Source organism: Martes martes, assembly GCF_963455335.1.
Source record: "Martes martes genome assembly, chromosome: 8".
Lineage (NCBI taxonomy): Eukaryota > Metazoa > Chordata > Mammalia > Carnivora > Mustelidae > Martes > Martes martes.
Genome location: NC_137895.1, coordinates 101,095,911 through 101,116,903, shown reverse-complemented (window position 1 = coordinate 101,116,903; position 20,993 = coordinate 101,095,911). Strand labels below are relative to the sequence as shown.

The 20,993-nt window shown below is 48.1% G+C and overlaps 1 protein-coding gene across 1 annotated transcript in view; it reads left to right on the top strand.

Moving 5' to 3' along the window:
• Positions 1 to 20,946, top strand: part of NCAPD2 (non-SMC condensin I complex subunit D2) — a 29,811-nt gene extending 8,865 nt beyond the window's left edge. The window contains exons 3-32 of the mRNA XM_080810672.1: positions 1,026 to 1,101; positions 1,381 to 1,439; positions 1,918 to 2,096; positions 2,381 to 2,523; positions 4,624 to 4,751; positions 4,824 to 4,947; positions 5,115 to 5,262; positions 6,209 to 6,406; positions 6,733 to 6,867; positions 6,965 to 7,052; positions 7,149 to 7,326; positions 9,862 to 9,986; positions 10,343 to 10,579; positions 10,894 to 11,068; positions 11,351 to 11,435; positions 14,211 to 14,344; positions 14,719 to 14,851; positions 14,941 to 15,025; positions 15,102 to 15,269; positions 15,514 to 15,683; positions 16,712 to 16,823; positions 16,896 to 17,019; positions 17,101 to 17,256; positions 18,123 to 18,300; positions 18,385 to 18,479; positions 18,932 to 19,012; positions 19,115 to 19,298; positions 19,994 to 20,120; positions 20,207 to 20,368; positions 20,609 to 20,946. Coding sequence (XP_080666798.1) covers positions 1,026 to 1,101; positions 1,381 to 1,439; positions 1,918 to 2,096; positions 2,381 to 2,523; positions 4,624 to 4,751; positions 4,824 to 4,947; positions 5,115 to 5,262; positions 6,209 to 6,406; positions 6,733 to 6,867; positions 6,965 to 7,052; positions 7,149 to 7,326; positions 9,862 to 9,986; positions 10,343 to 10,579; positions 10,894 to 11,068; positions 11,351 to 11,435; positions 14,211 to 14,344; positions 14,719 to 14,851; positions 14,941 to 15,025; positions 15,102 to 15,269; positions 15,514 to 15,683; positions 16,712 to 16,823; positions 16,896 to 17,019; positions 17,101 to 17,256; positions 18,123 to 18,300; positions 18,385 to 18,479; positions 18,932 to 19,012; positions 19,115 to 19,298; positions 19,994 to 20,120; positions 20,207 to 20,368; positions 20,609 to 20,694 — 4,073 coding nt within the window. The 3' untranslated portion in view covers positions 20,695 to 20,946. The remainder of the gene's footprint in view (positions 1 to 1,025; positions 1,102 to 1,380; positions 1,440 to 1,917; positions 2,097 to 2,380; positions 2,524 to 4,623; positions 4,752 to 4,823; positions 4,948 to 5,114; positions 5,263 to 6,208; positions 6,407 to 6,732; positions 6,868 to 6,964; positions 7,053 to 7,148; positions 7,327 to 9,861; positions 9,987 to 10,342; positions 10,580 to 10,893; positions 11,069 to 11,350; positions 11,436 to 14,210; positions 14,345 to 14,718; positions 14,852 to 14,940; positions 15,026 to 15,101; positions 15,270 to 15,513; positions 15,684 to 16,711; positions 16,824 to 16,895; positions 17,020 to 17,100; positions 17,257 to 18,122; positions 18,301 to 18,384; positions 18,480 to 18,931; positions 19,013 to 19,114; positions 19,299 to 19,993; positions 20,121 to 20,206; positions 20,369 to 20,608) is intronic.
• The last annotated feature ends 47 nt before the right edge of the window (positions 20,947 to 20,993 follow it).

Genomic DNA, 20,993 nt, shown 5'->3' with positions numbered 1-20,993 from the left:
AAAATAAAATCTTTTAAAGAGAAAGAAAAAAGACAAATCACCATATAGTAAATACCTCAGTAATAATTGTGGCCAGCAAGAATCATGGACAGATGCCTAAAATAGTGGGCAAAATGTGATGAGAGACAAGATATTTGCACAGTGTCAAAGTATCTCCCCACAAGATACTTAATTACTGCAAAGGGGGAAAATAGTAACTTTACAGAGGAGATACCTGGCAAACACTACCAAGGGGTCAAAGTTAACATAGTAAGAAGGCTTTGATATCATGTATTTCTTGGTAGGATGCATTGAAAGGACCCAACCTCCCTTCTGCATTCATCTTGCCAAAAATGCATAACCTCAGTCTAATCATGAGAAAATAGTAAACAATCCCAGACGGAGGGACATTCTATAGAATAACTGACTAGCACACTTCGAAAGTGTCAAGACTGTGAAAAACATGGGAGGAGACTAAGGAAACATGACAAATAAATGCACTGTGGGATCCTGGGTGGGATCCTGGACCAGGAAAAGGACATAAATAGAACAACTAACAGAATTCACATAAGGTCTGTAGATTCATTAATAACATTGAGTTAAGGTTAATCTTAGTTTAGGATAGATTCTTGTGCTGTGGTTAAATAAGATGTTAACACTATTAGAGTGAAAAGTCTAAGAACTTTGTATGGTTTTTTGCCACTTTTGTAATTTCAAAATAAAAAAAAAGAGATCCTGAGTTTGTGTTCACTACTAACTACACTGAACGAGTCACACAACTGCTCGGAGACTTAATTCCTTTTCCCCTAAAATAGGCATAATACCATCTGCTTTATTGAACTTAGAGATGTGATGAAACTCAAGTAAGGCTTTCGTTATAAAACAGGACAAATATAAGATTTACTATTATTATAATAGGTTACATCGAAGTGAACTATTTTCGTGATTCAGCAAATAAAAGCAATTAACTCAATTTTCTACTATGAGTAGAATTTACCAGAAAGACCTCTCCTGTCTGTATTAATTGGTTTCTTTCATCTTTATAGCATTTCAGGCTGCCTTCCGTGCTCAGGGGCCGCTGGCTATGCTGGAGCACTTTGATACCATCTACAGCATTCTACAGTAAGTATAACACACATGGCTGGCTGGTAGTTTAAGAACTGTTGGCTATTGACCCTAAATTTGCATGTTAGTCCCGAAATTCCAAATTACAGGTTCACTGGTAAAGGCTCTGGGTGCTGAAATCTCTACTAATGAGCATTGACCCCAACTTAACATTGCATTTATTCAGTTGACCAATTTCACAGATATTTTTAAGTATTAAATTCTTCAGGTTTGATCTGATCTAGAATGGGCTCTGCAGTTTCCTGTCTCACCCCCCACACTTTCTTTCCCTCATAGTCACTTTCGAAGTATAGATCCTGGCCTCAAGGAAGACACTCTGGAATTCCTGATAAAAGGTGTTTATGGGTCAGGGGGTAGGGGATGGAAGGTGTTTGTCGCTGTTTGTTCGCTTGCTGTTTCCTACATTTGATCAGCCATGTGATGATATCAAGGCTGTGGTGATTCAGTTGGTTTGGCTAAGCCCGGGGGCCTTTGACCTATTAAGGTCTGTAATCTTGGTGGGCAATACAGAGTTGTGTGTGTTCGCTGTAAGGGCAGACCAACAAGAAATATTTCCTACTCTTGAACTACCCCTCTTTAACAGAGGCAGTTCTTCTAGTCACCAGAGAAAAACTGGGATGGCTAGAGTGAGAGAGTGGGGACAGCGCATGTTCAGGGCATCGAGGTCAGGGGTCCCAAAGGACTTGGCTTGTGTTGTGACCACTGAGAGATGAAACACAGATCTTTGGTAATCTGATGGCTGCAATTGCTAGGTGTTTTGAAGTCAGGGAATATGAGGAACGTGAGTGAAGCTGACTCTTCTGTCCCTTGCAGTGGTGTCCCGTCATTCCCAGGAACTTCCCACTGTCCTGGATGATGAAGCTTTGAGTGTGTCAGACAGGAGCGCCCACCTAAATGCTCTCAAAATGAACTGTTATGCTCTGATACGCCTCTTGGAATCCTTTGAGACCATGAGCAGCCAGACAAGCCTTATGGACTTGGACCTTGGAAAGGTAATTTGGAGTTTCTGGCCTGGAGAGATAGGATGGCAAGAAATAGGGGAAAAATTCTGAGAGTCCTTTCTGTCCTTATTTAGGGTATATGAGGAAGTACTCAAAAGTATCATAGCATATCCTTCCCTGACAAGAAGCTCTTCTATATTTTGGAATTTGTTTATGTCTTCTGTGTTCGTTTCTACCTTGTCTCAGTACTGGGTAGTTTGGGCACTCAGACTAGCAGATCTTGGCCCACTTTGTTTTCTTATTTTCCCCTAAATGTACATATGATTCTTTTTTAGGGGAAGAAAGCCCGGGCCAAGACCGCCCATGGCTTTGACTGGGAAGAAGAGAGGCAGCCAGTTCTTCAGCTTCTAACACAGCTGCTCCAGCTGGACATTCGTCACCTGTGGAACCATTCAGTAATTGAAGAGGAGTTTGTCAGGTGGGTGGTTGAGATGGCTCCAGGTAACAGTGAGCTGTGAGGAGGGAAGACCTTGCTGCTAGATATGTCTTCTTTCTGAATACGTCATTTCATGCCTCGATTCTGTATAACACGTAGAAGTATACTCGTCACACTGAGTTGTTAGGAATTGGATGACAAATGTTAGGAACTGCCATGAATTTCTCATCTTTAATGCCCATTTATTCATTGATGACAGTATTTACTGACCATCTTCTGGGTGCATGGCTGTATTATGACAGGCACTGGAAACAAAAGTTTCTGCCCTCTTAGAGTTTATTTATAGAGCAGAAGATGATTTTTAAAATAAGTAAAATATATGGTGTGTTTTATAGGTTATTACTGTGGAAACAAGAAAGGAGGGGATAGGGAGTTTGATGGAACAGAGCTGTGATCTTAAATTAGCTATTCAGGCAAGACCTCTTTGAGGTGGTGACATTTGAGCAAAGAGCCAGAGGAGCCCATGTGAGCCATGATAGGATCTGGAGGAATAACAAGGGCAAGGAAAGGAACGATGGAACAGCAGGTACCAAGACCCCAAGGAGGGCGTGTATCTGGTGTGTACAGGTGACAGCAGCAAGGCCGGAGACAGGGCAGCAGGGCCGGTGAGAGGGACAGGCTGTGAAGTCCCACAGGCAGTGCAGGGGCGACTGTGCAGCTCCTTGGGCCTTTGTGACTTTGGCATCTTCTCAGCGTGACGTGGGGCCCTGCTCAAGGATTCCGAGCAGGGCGGCAAGGTGATCTGACTTGGGCTTTAACAGAATCATCGCGCTCCGGTTACTGTCATTGCTATGAAGGGAAGGAAAGAAAGCAGGAGACCAGTTAGGGGCTGTTGCAGTGACTTGGGCAAGAGATGGTGGGAGTTTAGAGCCAAGAATGGCAATGGAGATGGGGAGAAGTGCATGGATTCTGTACCTGTTTCCCGAAGGTAGAGCTTACACGATGAGCTGATGGATGTGTGTGAGGTCTGAGGGAGAGTCAAGGATGATGTCCTAAGCTTTTGGAAGAACAGAGTTGGCAGTCACTGAAATATGGGGAAGGCTGTGCAGCGTGTTTTCAGGGGTGACAATTAGAAGTTCTGGTTTGCATATAAAGTTTGAGGTGCTTCTCAGACATCCAATCAATGTTGTCCGACTCTGATGTTGAATTTACAAATCTGGAGCATGGGAGAGAAGTCTGAGCTAGGATACCCATTTGGGAATACAGTGTATCTACATAAATGGTATTTACGGCCCCAAGACTGAATGAGATTACTAAATCAGTAAGCATAGCTAGAGGAGAGCAGAAATCCTTATTGTACCCTGGGGAAGGGAGTCTGGCATCTGGCCAAATGAGAAGTGTGTTTCCAGGAGAATGGCATGGTCAGCTGCAACCAGTGCAGCTAAAAGGTTGATCCAGATAAGGACTGGATTAACCATGACAAGTCTTTGGTTACTTTCTCCTACCTTTTTATCATATATTTGGGTTCTATGTAGGCATCATAACTGGTTGAAAGACAGAGCACCTATCTAGAGTCAGCAAAGCAACATGGTGTAGAAGGTAATCCATAGAATGAAGAAAGGGGCGCCTGGGTGGCTCAGTCGGTTAAGCATCTGACTTCAGCTGGATTCATGATCTCAGGGTCCTGGGAACCAGCTCCACATCAGGCTCCCTGCTCAGGAGTCGGCTTCTCCGTCTACCTCTGACCCTTCCCTCCGCTCATGCTTGCTCTCTCACTCTTTCTCAAATAAATAAAATATTTTTAAAAAATAGAATGGAGGGGCACCTGGGTGGCTCAGTGGGTTAAGCCTCTGCCTTCAGCTCAGGTCATGATCTCGGGGTCCTGGGATCGAGCCCTGCATCGGGCTCTCTGCTCAGCAGGGAGCCTGCTTCCCCCCCTCTCTCTGCCTGCCTCTCTGCCTACTTGTGATCTCTCTCTCTCTCTGTCAAATAAATAAACTCTTTAAAAAAAAAAAAATAGAATGAAGAAAGCTAGAAGCGCCTAACTTTGGGGGCAGGAAAGGGAGAATGAATGAAGCAGGGCCCCCAGTGGAATGGAATCCACACACCTGACTTCATCATCTCCCTCCCTTCCTTTCCCAGTTTGGTTACTGGCTGCTGCTACCGCCTCCTGGAGAACCCCACCATTAGTCACCAGAAGAACCGCCCCACCCGAGAAGCCATCACGCGCCTGCTCGGTGTTGCCTTGACACGTTATAACCATATGCTCAGTAAGTTAGCCCTCTGCTTTGCCCCACATTTTCCATTTTGCCTATAATTTCTCATGTTTAGTACATCCACAGGTGCCACAGTGAAGATCATCCAGATGCTGCAGCACTTTGAACACCTGGCCCCCGTACTGGTGGCAGCTGTGAGCCTGTGGGCAACTGATTATGGAATGAAAAGCATAGTGGGGGAGATTGTAAGGTGACTCTTCTCTAAGTTTCTGATTCTCCTCTTTCTCAGGGGGAAGATACCGAAAGATCGGAAGTTGTCTGTGCACTATAGCTTTCTTAGACATGAGATAGCAGTCTTACCTCCCTTTACTAGGAACTGAATAATCTTGCTGTGGCTGTGTTTGCTTCCCTGCATAGAGAGATCGGGCAGAAGTGTCCCCAGGAGCTGAGTCGGGACCCTGCAGGGGCAAAGGGCTTTGCAGCCTTCCTGACAGAACTAGCAGAACGCATCCCAGCCATCCTGATGTCCAGCGTGTGCGTTTTGCTGGATCATCTGGATGGAGAGGTACGTGGTCCCCCAGGGATCTCAATTCTTCAGGGGATTTTAAGTCCATTGCTGAAAGGCTGTTTCTTAGAACAAGAAGACAGCTTTCCCTTGAAGTCGGGTTATCTAAGCATAACTCGGTGGCAGTTTTTTCCTACAGAGAAGCAGATATAGTTCATTGACTAAAGAGCCACTGATTAATCCCCATTTCAATATCAGTTGGGTTTATCCAGGTCTGATGGAGGGGATGGCGGTTCCACACCTTAGATCTAGTGAGAGTCACTCGGCTGTGATTTGGGGTCCCTTCCTCAGGACGAAGCCCCTTCCATTCTTCCTACCATCTAGCTTGCACGCACTCCAGACAGTGCCACCTCTCCATTCTTTCTGCCTGGTTGCCTCTCAAACTGATGCAGGGCATCAGTCAAGGACAAAAACAGTCTACTCAGTCATCTAATCTACTTTAACTTCTTGTGCGAGACCCCATTCTCTGGCCCCTGGCCTGGCAAAACCCCAGTCCCTGTTCACCAGCTCCTGCAGTGGACTTGCTTGGCACCCTAGGGCTGACTTGTATTTCCCCGTGTCTCACTCTTTGTCAGTAACATGTGAGAAGGGGAGGGGGGGAGGGAGTGTTTTATTAGTAAGGACCAAAGGCTTTGAGGCCTCCAGTGAAGGGTAGGAATGAATGTTTTGCAAATGTGTGTAGATGTGATGAGGCTTATGGGGAGAAATTATTGGGGGCTCTTGTTTATTTTGTCCCTGCTTTCTCCTCTGAGCAGACACGGCCCCTTCCAGTGACCTCAGGGGTGAATACATAAGCAGCTGACCAGAAAAATTCATAGTGAAGCAAACTTACCCTTAACTTAAGGCCTTGCCACTTCTTTGTGCCTGGACAGGCTCAAGAGTTTGGGGAAAGGAGAGTTAGGACTGGAGTGCGGTGCCACAGACCAATTCTGTTTCCCTCCCTTAGAATTACATGATGCGCAATGCTGTGCTGGCAGCCATGGCAGAGATGGTCCTGCAGGTTCTGAATGGTGATCAGCTGGAAGAAGCAGCCCGAGACACCAGAGACCAGTTCTTGGACACCTTGCAAGCCCATGGCCATGACGTCAACTCCTTTGTGCGGAGCCGTGTCTTACAGCTCTTTACCCGAATCGTCCAGCAGAAGGTGACTAACCTTCTGCATGGTAAAAATGTACAGTACTCTATATACAGGCCAAAGAAAAAAGGAATCCAGTGTCCCACAGTAGAGTCTAGGATTCGGATTGTTACTGGCAGTGATAAAGGTCTTCCTCTACCAAGGACAAGAATGCCTGGCTCCATTTAAGGATTACACTGTATCTTAACCACTACAAAGAGAAACTGTTTTATATCCCATAAAAAAAGTTTCTTTAGAATGGGTGGGGAGCTCAGTTAGAGGGTACTTCAAGGTCAACGTGAGCAGAATGGATGATGTGGGATGTGAGCTCACCCTTCTCTCCCTACCCCACACAGGCTCTCCCCTTGACACGTTTCCAAGCAGTGGTGGCCCTAGCAGTGGGACGTCTGGCAGACAAGTCGGTGTTAGTATGTAAAAATGCCATTCAGCTGCTGGCCAGTTTTCTTGCCAATAATCCCTTTTCTTGCAAGGTAAGTAAGCTTGACCTACCCCAAAGAGAAGGAATTAAATGGAAACAGGAATCAAATTCTGTGACTAGTGGCCCTGAAACTCATTTGACCTTGGTAGCTTAGTGACACTGACCTTGCTGGACCACTGCAGAAGGAAACCCAGAAATTACAAGAGATGAGGGCCCAGAGACAAGCTGCAGCTGCTTGTAAGTAGTTCCTGCGTAGGATTCCCCACCCTAGACATGCTGCTCCCGCCATCAGAAGGTCCAAGGAAGGAGTCTAAGTGAGACTTTGTCCTTCAGCTGCAGTGCTGGACCCAGAGGAAGAGTGGGAAGCCATGCTGCCAGAGCTGAAGGCTACTCTGCAGCAACTGCTAAAGCTTCCCCAGGAAGAAGAGATTCTTGAGGCTATTGCTAAAACAGAAACCAGTGAAGATGTGAAAACACGCATCCACCAGTTGCTTGCCAAGGCTAGTTACAAGTATGTGAAAGATTCTTTAATGTCGGGGCGCCTGGGTGGCTCAGTGGGTTAAAGCCTCTGTTTTCGGCTCGGGTCATGGTCTCAGGGTCCTGAGATCAAGCCCCGCATCGGGCTCTCTGCTCGGCAGGAGGCCTGCTTCCCCCTCTCTCTCTGCCTGCCTCCCTGCCTGCTTGTGATCTCTCTCTGTCAAATAAATAAATAAAATCTTTAAAAACAAAACAAACAAACAAAAAAAGATTCTTTAATGTCCTTTTTATGTTTAGAAATAACTTTTTTTTTTTTTTTTTTTTTTTCTTAATACAAAGCACAGGCCATGATGACTTTTATTTATTTATTTATTTTAAAGATTTTATTTATTTATTTGACAGACAGAGATCACAAGTAGGCAGAGAGGCAGGCAGAGAGAGCAGAGGAAGCAAGCTCCCTGCTGAGCAGAGAGCCCGATGCGGGACTCGATCCCAGGACCCTGGGATCATGACCTGAGCCGAAAGCAGAGGCTTTAACCCACTGAGCCACCCAGGTTCCCTAGAAATAACTTTTGAGGAACAAGATTTCTTTAAAATGAACTGTACTTAGGGTATGCTGCCACCAAGTGATGGTAGGTGTTTTCATTGTAGTAATGTACTGAACACCAGATTGATGCTAAAGGCATAGTCTGCAATTAAGCATGCTTTTTTTTTAAGGAATAATTTTTTATTAACTTATAATGTATTATTAGCCCCAGGAATACAGGTCGGTGAATCATCAGGTTTACACATTTCACAGTGCTCACCATAGCATATACCCTCCCCAGTGTCCGTCACCTGGCCACCCTGTCCCTAGTAACCCTCAGTTTGTTTCATGAGATTAAGAGTCTCTTATGGTTTGTCTCCCTCCCGATCCCATCTTGTTTCATTTTTTTCCCCTCCCTATTACTGCCCCCCCCGCCCTGCCTCTCAAATTCCTCATATCAGAGAAATCATGTGATAATTGTCTTCTCTGATTGACTTCTTTGTTTGTTTTTTGGTTTTTTTTTAAAGATTTTATTTATTTATTTGACAGATAGATCACAAGTAGGCATAGAGGCAGGCAGAGAGAGAAGGGAGGAAGCAGGCTCCCTGCTGAGCAGAGAGCCTGATGCGGGGGCTCCATCCCAGGACGCTGGGATCTTTAACCCACTGAGCCACCCAGGCACCCCTTGACTTCTTTTGTTAAACATGCTTTTGTACTTTTAGAAATGTTTAAAGAAACTTTACAAACAACTGAATGTAAATGACATTATAATTAAATATGCAAAAGCTCTCCATTTGAAGAAGAAAGCCTGTAATTCTAGCTCTGTAATTTCAAGTTAGTTTTTTAAACTTCCTGGGCCTCAGTTTCCTTATTTGTAAAATAAGAGATTGATGAGGGCCACCTGGCTGGCTCAACTCTTGATCACTGTCATGAGTTCGAGCTCCACATTAGGCGTAGAGCTTACTTAAAATCTTTTTAAGATTTTATTTATTTATTTGACAGAGACACAGGGAGAGAGGGAACACAGCAGGGGGAGAGGGAGAAGCAGTCTTCCCACTGAGCAGGGAGCCTGATGCGGGGCTCGATCATGACCTGAGAAGGCAGATGCTTAACGACTGAGCCACCCAGGCGCCCCTTAAAAATAAAATCTTTAAAAAATAATTTAGTACATTCACATGGTACAAAATTTTAAATTACAAAAAGGGCATGTATTGTAAAGTCCCTTCCAAACCTATTTCACAGTTCTCCTTTTCAAGAAAAGCAACCTTCTGAGTTTATTGCACATTCTTTTAGAGATAACACAGACATGTAATCAAACATATGTTCTTTTCCTCCCCTTACACAGATGATCGAATTTTCTACCCACTGATCTACCACCTGACTTTTTTTTATGGATCCATGTAGAGTAGTGTTTTTAATATTTATGCATAAAGAGCTGCCTCATTATTCCTTATGGCCACACGGAATCCCATCGTATGGATGTACCATAAATTAATCAGTTCTTGAACACTTATTTTTTCCAAACTTTGACTTAGCAAAGTTTTTAACCAGATGTTAGGAGTAGGTTTGTGACCTTTAAAATTTGAAAAGTATCATTTGAGGTTTTTTGAAGCCTGGGAAGTCTTGTCACTTCAGAAATGGGAAAAGTGTTTTGAGCTCTACTCTGAGTAGGTACTTCTCTACTTTGTAAGCATGAGAAGTGTTCCTTTTCTTTGGGGCAGTAGGTCTAGCTTCTTTTTTTTTTTTTTTTTTAAGATTTTATTTATTTATTTGATAGAGATCACAAGTAGGCAGAGAGGTAGGCAGAGAGAGAGGAGGAAGCAGGCTCCCTGCTGAGCAGAGAGCCCGATGCGGGGCTCGATCCCAGGACCCTGGGACCATGACCTGAGCCGAAAGCAGAGGCTTTAACCCACTGAGCCACCCAGGCGCCCCTAGGTCTAGTTTCTTGATGGAACCATGAGGTAGGCTCCGTGACGGAAGGTTGCAGTGACACTCTTGTGGGTTCCAAGTTGGTAACAGGATGTTACCTGGATGTTCTTCCAGGCAGGCCATTCTTCTCACTCAAGAAGCCCTGGACCACTTCCAGGAGTCTGAACCTTTCAGTCACATGGACCCAGAGGAGTCAGAGGAGTCCAGGTTCCTGAATCTCCTAGAGACTATCTTCAAAGGTAATTCTTTCTCCTTTTTCAGTTAGCAAATAAAACATTTCAGCTAGAATTTGTGGGCCATTGACTTTATGCCAGACGCTGACTGGGCCAGCAGAACCCAGTGCTTAAAGGAATCCAGGAATGGCTGGCCGTGGCTCTCCTCTGGAATGGAAGCAGCCCGAGGGCCTCATTAATAATCATACAGTGTGAAAGAGTGTTTCCAAACCACAGAGGACTTTAGAATCTTTATCGAGAAATACCAAGATAATTTAGAGTAGGTTCTAAATGTATACCTTCCCACTGAGGAAACACATCCAATAGCTATTGGATTGTCCCATATGCCCTTGAGCAACAACCATCCCATAATTCTCTCTTAGGCCCAGCAGCTTCCACACAGGAGAATTCCCAGGGCCCCGCAGGGAACACGGGCCCAGAACGGACAGTCTGTGAAGACAAGCCCAGCGCATCAGAGCCTGGGAAAGCCAGGGAACATGATGAGCTGGTGAAGCAGGAGATGCTAGTACAGTATCTGCAGGACGCCTATAGCTTCTCTCTGAAGATTACCGAGGCCATCAGCATCATCAGCAAGATGATGTATGAGAATACGACAACGGGTAGGCCAGCCTCCCTCTCTGGAAGGACTGGGTCTTGGGGCTGGGAAAACCAGTCTCATCCATATTTTATTGAAGACTGTCTGCTCCTTCAAAAATAAAGGGATTTCTTTATTTCTTTAGGCTGCGTGCAGCCCCTTGGAGCATACACATGTTAGCACATACAGTATTTCCCGGGAGGGCCGTCTGGGTGTCGACATTCTCAGGGAGAATGAGGAAAGCTGCCACTTGAGCGTTGCCACGCTAAGAAAGCTTCTAGCGCTAAGTACTAAGGGAATTTTGCCAAGTGGATGGGTGACATGTGTCTGTCCTCTCAGTGGTACAGGAGGTGATTGAATTCTTTGTGATGGTGTTCCAATTTGGGGTACCTCAGGCCCTGCTCGGGGTGCGCCGTATGCTGCCTCTTGTCTGGTCTAAGGAGCCTGGCGTCCGGGAAGCTGTGCTTAATGCCTACCGCCAGCTCTACCTCAGCCCCAAGGGGGACTCCGCCAGGTCAGTGTGGTACCATCGCCTTTGTGGATGTTTCGGAGGCCAGCCTCTCATAGGACATCTGCACTCCCCTAAAGAAATGGCAGGGAGCAGGGGCATAGTTCTAGAAGAGTTCTGAATCCATAGGCCTATAGATCTGGAATGGGGCTCAGGGTGGAAGTGGACTTCTAGTCAAGCCCATGCTCTGTGGTTACACAGCGCTGTGTTCGGATAGCCGTAATAACCTGTTTGCCAGGTTCAGACTTAGCAGTTTTTAATGACCTCTGCTCTCTGTTCTTCCCGCAGAGCCAAGGCCCAGGCTTTGATTCAGAATCTCTCTTTGCTGCTAGTGAATGCCTCAGTTGGGACCATCCAGTGTCTTGAGGAAATTGTAAGTCTCCTTACTTCTTTCTTTTCTTCCTTTCTTTCTTTTTAAGCTGATTTATCTATTTAAGTGATCTCTACACCTAGCGTGGGGCTCAAAGTCACAACCCCAAGACCAAGTATTGCACATTCCACAGCCAGCCAGGCGCCCCCTTACTTCTGCTTTCTTTATTCATTTAATAAGTATCAGTGGTTACTGTGTGTTCAGCAATTTACTCAGCCCCACAAAGTATAAGATTGCGTTCAAGTTCCCAACTTAAAAGGAACCAACAGTGTTTCAGGTAGCCAAAAGGATGCAAAACATTTATAGAACGATGTAGCACATAGGTAGTTAGTGCCAGAAAAAGTGGCACAAGTAGTGTTTATAGCAGCAATGATAATATAATAACACGTTGTATATGCCAGGCGCTACTCTCAGCAGTTTACTAGTACGAACTTGTGTGATCCTCACACAACCCTATGGGGTGATGCTGTTCGTGCACATTTTACAGTGAGAAGTCTGAGTGAGGCACTGAGAGGTTAAGGGACTCGGCTAATTACAGCTGGTTCGTGGGAGAGACTCAGTAAGAGGTCTGGAAAACACACTTTTTTTTTTTAAGATTTTATTTATGTATTTGAAAGAGAATGAAAGAGATAGCACGAGATGGGGAAGGGTCAGAGGGAGAAGAAGGCTCCCCACTGAGCAAGGAGTGTGATGTGGGGACTCGATCCTAGGACTCCAGGATCATGACCTGAGCCAAAGGCAGTTGCTTAGCCAACTGAGCCACACAGGTGCCCCGGGAAAACATACTCTTAACTTGTGTGTTACTCTGACAAGTCCCAAGAGGCAAAGAGAACAGTGTGGGGTAGGTGGTAGGACCTAAGCGGGGTCTTGAGAAGTACAATATAGAGAATTAGAGAAAGGAGGGAAGCACAGAGATGGAAAGCCAACAGAGTACAGAAAGTTCCAGAATGAATATCATGTTCTGGCTGGAAATTGTTACCTAGAAAAGATAATAAAGTGGGAGTGTAGGTTGGAACCGAACTGTAAAGGTCCCTGAAAGCCTTTCACACGTCCTGGACTTTTTCCTTGTTTGCTGCCAGATCTGCTGTTTGGCAGATTAGCATTTGGACCGTGCAGCCTGAAGGCGGAGGTGGTGCTGACCACTGGCCTCCACTAGGTGGAGCATGATGCTGGCCACCTTTCCCTCCTTGGGGGAGGCGGAGAGGGGAGGGGTGCCCTGCTGGTAGCCCCTGGCCTGGAGCCCCTCCCATGGACAAAGGAGAGCTACTTCTACAGGACAAGCAGAGTCATGGTGCGATGGAGTAGGCGTTTGGGAACAGATTGGTGGAGAGGAGGCTGCTGTCAGTGTGCAGCGTTAGAACACTGGACTCAGGGTGGGAGGCGAAGCTATGGAACTGCACCTTTTTTTTTAAGATTTTATTTTTTATTGATTTATTTTATTTATTTTTAAGATTTTATTTATTTGAGAGGCACCTGGGTGGCTCAGTGGGTTAAGCCTCTGCCTTCAGCTCAGGTCATGATCTCGGATCCTGGGATTGAGCCCCACATCGGGCTCTCTGCTCAGCAGGGAGCCTGCTTCCTCTCTCTCTCTCTGCTTCTCTGCCTGTTTGTGATCTCTCTCTCTGTCAAATAAATAAATAAAAATTAAGGAAAAAAAAGATTTTATTTATTTGAGAGAGAGAGGAGAGAGAGCACACATGAGCGTGGAGGGGGAGAGGGAGAGAGAGAAACAGACTCCCTGCTGAGCAGGGAGCCCAACGTGGGGCCAGATCCCAGGACCCCGAGATCATGACCCGAGCTGAAGGCAGATGCCCAACCAACTGACCCATACAGGACCCCCATAACTGCACTCTATAGAAGATAGAGTTTAAAGGAAGAATGGGGGGGCACCTGGGTGGCTCAGTTCATTGGGCATCTGCCTTCATTCGGCTTGGGTCATGATCCCAGGACCCAGAATTGAGTGCCCATCGGGCTCCCTGCTCAGGGCTGAGCCTGCTTCTCCCTCTCCCTCTGCCACACCCCCTGCTTGTGTGTGCACATGTGCATGCTCCCCACCCCCACCACATAAATAAATCTTTTTAAAAAAATTAAAATTAGGGGTGCCTGAGTGGCTCAGTGGGTTAAAGCCTCTGCCTTCAGCTTGGGTCATGATCCCAGGGTCCTGGGATCGAGCCCCATGTCGGGCTCTCTGCTCAACGGGGAGCCTGCTTCCTCCTCTCTCTCTCTCTCTCTCTCTCTCTCTCTGCCTGCCTCTCTGCCTACTTGTGATCTCTGTCTGTCAAATAAATAAATGGAATCTTTAAAAAATAAAAAAATTAAAATTGAAAAAAAAGGAAGAATAGGTAAGACTACATGGAAAAAAATTAGTTGACCTTGAAGTTCTAAATATATGTGACTAAGAGTGCTCTGGGCAAAATGAGAAGGCAAGGAAGGATGAAGCCTTCTGTTTTGGGCTTATTGAGTTGTGGTAACAGTAATAAGACCTATGAGAAATCTCTCAAATGTGGTCAGAACCACGGATCCACACAGATCCAAACAAAGTCACTTTCAATACATCTTCTTAACAAACGTAGTTTTGAGGGCATGAGGGTGAAAAAGTGACAGAGCTGGAAGTACCTCCCCAAACCCTGAGTTCATGTTCGAGCCTTCCTCCTCCTTCACCGTGCCTAAGTGTTGCTTTTACCCACCTCGGATTCTCCGTGTACTCGTCAGAGAAGTGGGCCGAGGACCGGGCGAATCATTATTTTCTGGCCAGAGCCCTTTTTCTTTTCTCTTCAGCTCTGTGAATTTGTGCAGAAGGATGAACTGAAGCCAGCAGTGACCCAGGTGCTGTGGGAGCAGGCAACCGAGAAGGCCCCCTGCTCTCCTCTGGAGCGCTGCTGCTCTGTCATGCTTCTTGGGATGATGGCGCGGTGAGACTCGGGTCGCCACAGGCAGTAGGGATAAGAGGGCAAGGGAGGGAGAGCTCTGAGAAAGCTCCCTTCCCTTCAGTACCGGCAGTCAGGCCCGGCAGCTATACATGTGAGCTGGTTACCTCAATGAAAAGTAAAAATAAAAGAGTGCAAGTACCAGCCCCCAAACCCCTCCCCCCGGCCTGCCCAGCAGAATTGATGGGATTCATTACAGCAAGAGGGCCTCTGAGAGCTAGCCGTGTCAGGGCCTCTTCTGTAGTGCTCCAGGGCTCTCAGAAAGCCTTGCGCCCAATCTGTTACCTACCCCACCTGGCAGTGTCCCCTACAGAGTGCTGTTTCTGACTAGCTCTAACTCAGTGGCTTCATTCCCCTAGAGGAAAACCAGAAATTGTGGGAAGCAACTTAGATACACTGGTGAGCATAGGGCTAGACGAGAAGGTTCCACAGGACTACAGACTGGCCCAGCAGGTGTGCCGTGCCATTGCCAACCTCTCTGACAGGAGAAAGGTATGTGGGGTCTCCAAACCCAGGAGAATGGGGATCCTCTTATCCACTCTCAACACATACCCATGTTTTGTCTTTGCTGTTCTCCACAGCCTTCTCTGAGCAAACGTCACCCCCCCTTCCGGCTGCCTCAGGAACACAGGCTGTTCGAGCGACTGCGGGAGGTGATCACAAAGGGTGAGCTGTCTCAAGGGCCTGGGGCAGAATCGAGTCCCTTGTCTACACTGGGTAACTTCTCCCTTCTCCACTTCAGGCTTTGTCCACCCAGACCCACTCTGGCTCCCATTCAAGGAGGAAGCAGTGACCCTCATTTACCAGCTGGCAGAGGGCCCCGAAGTGATCTGTGCCCAGATATTGCAGGGCTGTGCGAAACAGGCCCTGGAGAAGCTACAAGAGAAGAGCAGCGCCCAGGAGGGCCCCAGTGAGTGGGGAGAGGGTCCCCAGTGGGCAACAGCCAGATTCTGCTGCTTTCCTTGTCGGGCCAGAAGCCTCTGCCAACACAGCTTCCTGCCACAGCCCCTGACCTCTCTCATACTATACTCTGTCACTTTTGTCACCCAGATCCGGCCTGTGAGCGAGGGGAAGAGCTTTCAGAACAGGGTTTAAGGGCCCTGTGAGACGTGATTTTGTCTTTTTCTCACTGCTTTCCCTCTCCCCTCCTCCAGAGAACACCCCCATGCTCCCCACTTTCCTGCTGATGAACCTGCTCTCCTTGGCGGGCGACGTGGCCCTGCAGCAGCTGGTGCATTTGGAGCAGGCAGTGAGTGGAGAGCTCTGTCGGCGCCGGCTTCTCCGAGAGGAACAGGAGCAGAAGACGAAGGATCCCAAGGAGAAGGTGAATGAAGAGCCTGGGCATTTGGGTTTGTGTCCCATGCGTGGCCCAGATTTGTTTCATGACCTTGGTTCATTCGCATAGTCATATTGCCTCCTGGGGATCCCTGCTTTTCTACCCCTAAATAAAATGAGAAAGACGCTCTGCTCCTTGCTGCTGTTACTTTGGGAGACATTAGTGAGAACAAAGACAGCAGTCCATTCACGATCACCCAGGAAGGAAGGCTTTAAGGAAACACGACACTAAGTTAGGGACCTCAGCCGGCAGCACAGGCTGCCCCCACAGAGGCTCTCCTTGTGAGGACGAGCACACCCCTGCCCCCCCTTTCCCATCAGCCTTGGTCACTGGGCCTGCCACCTGTGGGAACTTTGTGTTCTCCACTAGAGGCAGTGATGTCTTGCAAACCAATGAGACACAGAGCCTTGCAGCCGTGGAATAAGGTCTGACCTCTGTGACCTTGAACCACTGTACACATGACCCGTCTGTTGACTGTATACAGGAAATGACATGATTCTCTGATGGATGGGTTCAGAGATGGAAGAATATGCTTTGGCAACTTGAATATAAATGCCGTTTGTTCAGTTTTGAATTTGCCAATTCAGATTTGGCAACATGAAAACGAAACTACAAAGACCTAGTTCTTTTCCTATTGAATTCAGGAGTCCTCCCTCCGCACAGACTCATTTGATAGGTGTAGGAGTAAGTGGTTGTGCAGAGCTTGCTTTTCCCCAGATGCGTTCCTGCAAAATGAAAGATAGGCTTGGTGGGGGAGGGGGCGCCTGGGTGGCTCAGTGGGTTAAAGCCTCTGCCTTCAGCTCAGGTCATGATCTCAGGGTCTTGGGCTCGAGCCCCGCATTGGGCTCTCTGCTCAGCAGGGAGCCTGCTTCCTCCTCTCTCTCTGCCTGCCTTTCTGCCTACTTGTGATCTCTGTCAAATAAAATCTTTAAAAAAAAAAAAAAAAAGAAAGATAGGCTGGGATGAAGACAGATGCTGCCCCACATGGGCCGTGATGCCTGGTTTCTCCCCCCCAGCACGCCGGCTCTGACACTGCCCTGGAGGAGGAGATGGGACTGGCGGGCGCTGCCGCTGATGACACAGAGGCAGAGCTCATCCGCGGCATCTGCGAGAAGGAGCTGCTAGATGGTAAGACTGGCTGAAGGACCTGCTCCCTGGCCGAGATAGCCTGTCCCAAACCGAGAGCTGTCTTTCTAACAGGCACACAGGTCCTGGCTGCCTTCATTCCACTTCTGCTCAAAGTCTGCAACAACCCTGGCATCTATAGCAGCCCAGAGCTCTCCGCTGCGGCTTCACTTGCCCTAGGCAAGTTCTGCATGATCAGGTAGGCCCTGGGGGTGGGAGCACCTGCTCGGAGAGGATAGGGATCGACAGGCTCCCTGATGGTCCTCTCCTGGCCCCCTAGTGCCACTTTCTGTGACTCCCAGCTTCGTCTGCTGTTCACCATGCTGGAAAAGTCCTCACTCCCCATTGTCCGCTCTAACCTCATGATTGCTACTGGGGATCTGGCCATCCGCTTCCCCAATCTGGTGGACCCCTGGACACCTCATCTGTATGCTCGGTAAGAGAGCCCTCATGACACTTTCTTTTTTTTTTTTCAAGATTTTATTTATTTATTTGACAGAGGGAGAGAACAAAGCAGGGGGTATCACAGGCAGAGGGAGAAAGAGAAACAGGCTTCCCGCTGAGCAGGGAGTCTGATGCAGGGCTTGATCCCAGCCAGGACCCCCGGATCATGATCTAGCCAAGGCAGACGCTTAACTGACTGAGCCACCCAGGCTCTCCCCTCATGAGACTTTAGCAGGCTTCGCCAGCTCCCGGAGGCTGCAGTGAGACCAGTATTAGAATCATTAAAACTGTATTTGTCTAGTCTTCAGCATTACCCTGAACATCTGCTTGATACCTGACCTGTACAGGCCTTAGCTAAATATGGCCCAAAAGGGATTGGTGCATCTGTTCAAAGCCTTGGCTACAAGCTTGGCCTCTTTCCCCAATCCCAGTTTTCTAACTGCTTCTAGAATGTCACGTTAAGAAGGGGTAATAGAGGGGCGCCTGGGTGGCTCAGTGGACTGGGCTTCTGCCTTTGGCTTAGGTCATGATCTCAGGGTCCTGGGATCGAGCCCCACATCGAGCTCCCTGCTCAACGGGGAGTCTGCTTTCCTTCCTCTCTCTGCCTCCCTCCCTGCCTACTTACGATCTCTGTCTGTCAAATAAATAAAATCTTAAAAAAAAAAAAGAAGGGGTAATAATACAGCGACACCTGGCTGGCTCAGTCAGTAGAGCATAAGACTCTTGATCTTGGGGTCATGAGTGTGAGCCCCATATAAGGGTAGAATTTACCTTAAAAAAAAGAAGAAGTAGGGGCAATTCCTGCTGAGGGCCCTTCCTGCCAGTGTTGGTCCCAGTGAGTTAGGGTTTCCTTCCTAGGCTCCGGGACCCAGCTCAGCAGGTGCGGAGAACAGCAGGGCTGGTGATGACCCACCTGATTCTAAAGGACATGGTGAAGGTGAAGGGGCAGGTGAGCGAGATGGCCGTGCTGCTCATCGACCCCGCACCTCAGATCGCTGCCCTGGCCAAGAACTTCTTCAATGAGCTTTCTCACAAGGTGAGAGGCAGCCAGGCAGAGAGCTCACTGCTGAAGGAGCAGGCACACTACTGTCCCTATAACGTGACTCTCTCTCTCTCCCAGGGCAATGCGATCTATAACCTCCTTCCAGATATCATCAGCCGCCTGTCAGACCCCGAGGGAGGGGTGGAGGAAGAGCCTTTCCACACCATCATGAAGTATGGTTGCCTGGGCCCGGAAGCACATTTTTCCCTGTAGCTTATCCTTAGGAATCAGACAGACCCATGTTTGCATTTTGGCTCTGCTACTTTTTAGCTGCATGGCCTTCAGCAATAACTTAACCTCTTTGCATCTGCTCCTCCTCTAGCAAATGAGGCCTGGGATGCTGGCCCCTTAGTTCTTGATGAAGTTTCTAACATGGTAGGCACATAGGCATCCTTAACGCACGACACCCACTTTTGTTACGAATTCCCATTCTCAGTGAACATTTCTCCAGGGGTGGGTGAGCCTTTCTCTGAGGGCGCAGGAAGAGGGCAGGATGAACTGTGAGGCAGGCATGGGCCATGGCCGAAGGGATTCTCTCCCCAGCCAGGAGGGCAACAGAGGGCTGGTGCACCGGGAGGGATGGCTGTCCCTGGGAGGTCACACGTCCACATCTCCTGTTCCTCAGGCAGTTGCTGTCCTACATCACCAAGGACAAGCAGACTGAGAGCCTGGTGGAGAAGCTGTGTCAGCGCTTCCGCACGGCCCGGTAGGCTGCTGTTCCCTGGGGTGGCCCCAAGGCCGTGGGAGCCTACTGAGAAAGGATGGGCCTTTACCTCTCCAACCTGTGACTCCCCCCTGCCATCTGCAGGACCGAGCGGCAGTACCGGGACCTGGCCTACTGTGTGTCACAGCTGCCCCTCACAGAGCGAGGCCTCCGCAAGATGCTGGACAACTTTGACTGCTTTGGGGACAAACTGTCGGATGAGTCCATCTTCAGTGCTTTCTTGTCGGTTGTGGGAAAACTGCGGCGTGGGGCCAAACCCGAGGGCAAGGTGAGCCTGGCTGCTGGGCCGGCCCTCTGCATGCTGCCCGGCCCACCTCACCTGCCCCGGGCTGCCCTGCAGCCAAGTCCCTAGCACCACCTGAGCACAGCTCTTTCTGTATCTGACTCCTGTTTCTTTCTCTCTCTCTCTTTTGAAATGGACTTCATTTTTTACAGCAGTTTTAGGTTCAAAAGCAAAATTGAGTGGGAGGTATAGAATTCCTCCATATGCCCCCTGCCCCCATCCACATGCACCATCTCCTCCAAGATCAACATCCCCCACCAAAGTGGCACATCTGCTACAATCGATGAACCTCTGTTGACACATCATTACCACCCAAAGTCCATAGTTTATCTTAAGGGTCACTCTGAGTGTGCATTCTGTGGGTTTGGACAAGAGTGTAATGCCCTGTGTCCATCATTCCAGTATCCTACAGTGCAGTTTCGCTGTCTAAGAAGTCCTCTGGGCTCCCTCACTCACACTCTGTCCCCCCAACCCCTGGCAACCACTGATTTGTTTTACTTTTCCACAGTTGTGCCTTTTCCAGAACATCCTATACTTGCAGTCATGCACTGTGAACCCCTCTCAGCTTAGGTTCTCCGTGATCTGCATTTCAGTTTTCACCGTGTCTTTTCATGACTTGTTTTTCATCATAGAAGTAACTGTGTTTCCAGGCCTGCTCTTCATGTCTTCTTCCCTTCCAGGCTATAATAGATGAATTTGAACAGAAGCTTCGGGTCTGCCACACCAGAGGGTTAGATGCAGTGGAAGACCTTGAGCTTGGCCAAGGGGGTAGCCAGAGGGCCCCATCAGCCAAGAAACCATCCGCTGGTATGTGAGGCTGCCCCACAGGTGGAGCGATCCGGCCCTCCTCTCAGAGCTTCCTTTTTGGGGACTCATGTCTCTGCCTTTTCTAGTCTCTAAGCGGCACCAGCATCTGGCTTCTGCAGCCTCATCAGACGGTGACTTTGTCACCCCCGAGCCCCGCCGTACCACCCATCGGCATCCAGACACCCGACAGCGAGTTTCAAAAAAGAAACCCAGAATCGTCTTCTCAAGTGATGAGTCCAGCGAGGAAGGTACGATGCTCCCTCCTGGCCTTGGCCCAGAGGGAGCGTAACTTGGGGGGTGAGGCTGGTTCTGATGGGGTCCTGCTGTATAGATTGTCTCCACCGCCTACCCCCGAGGTGTCTTCCCCTCATGCCATTTGGGTTTTGTTTCTTCTGCGTGGTCTGGAGCCATCCCACTTGTTCCCTGAGATCTACTTTTCACCATCTTTGTGACTCAGCTTTTTCTTATTCCTCCAATCCTCTGAGTAGAGCTTTCAGCAGAGATGACGGAAGATGAGACACCCAAGAAGACCACACCCATCCGCCGAGCACCTCCTCGAAGGCACAGGACCTAAGAGGTCATCTTGCCTGTTCCCATCCCTGCTGGGCAGGGTGTCTTGCTGGGTGACCTAGAAGTCCGTTGCTCTTGTAAAATACTTGTTTGCCTGTCTTCTTGTCTTTTTAACATTTAATGGTCTTTATAATGTAAAGCATTTTTCTTAAACTAGCCCAACTGAACTGAATTGAGCTGCTTTCACTGGATTATATGTCTCCCAGTCTCCTCATTTCCTAGTGAATAAATATTTTTATATACTTTTAGATTTTCCTAGGCTTGTCTGTTTCATCTTTCATGTTAGCCCAGATGCAGGAGGCA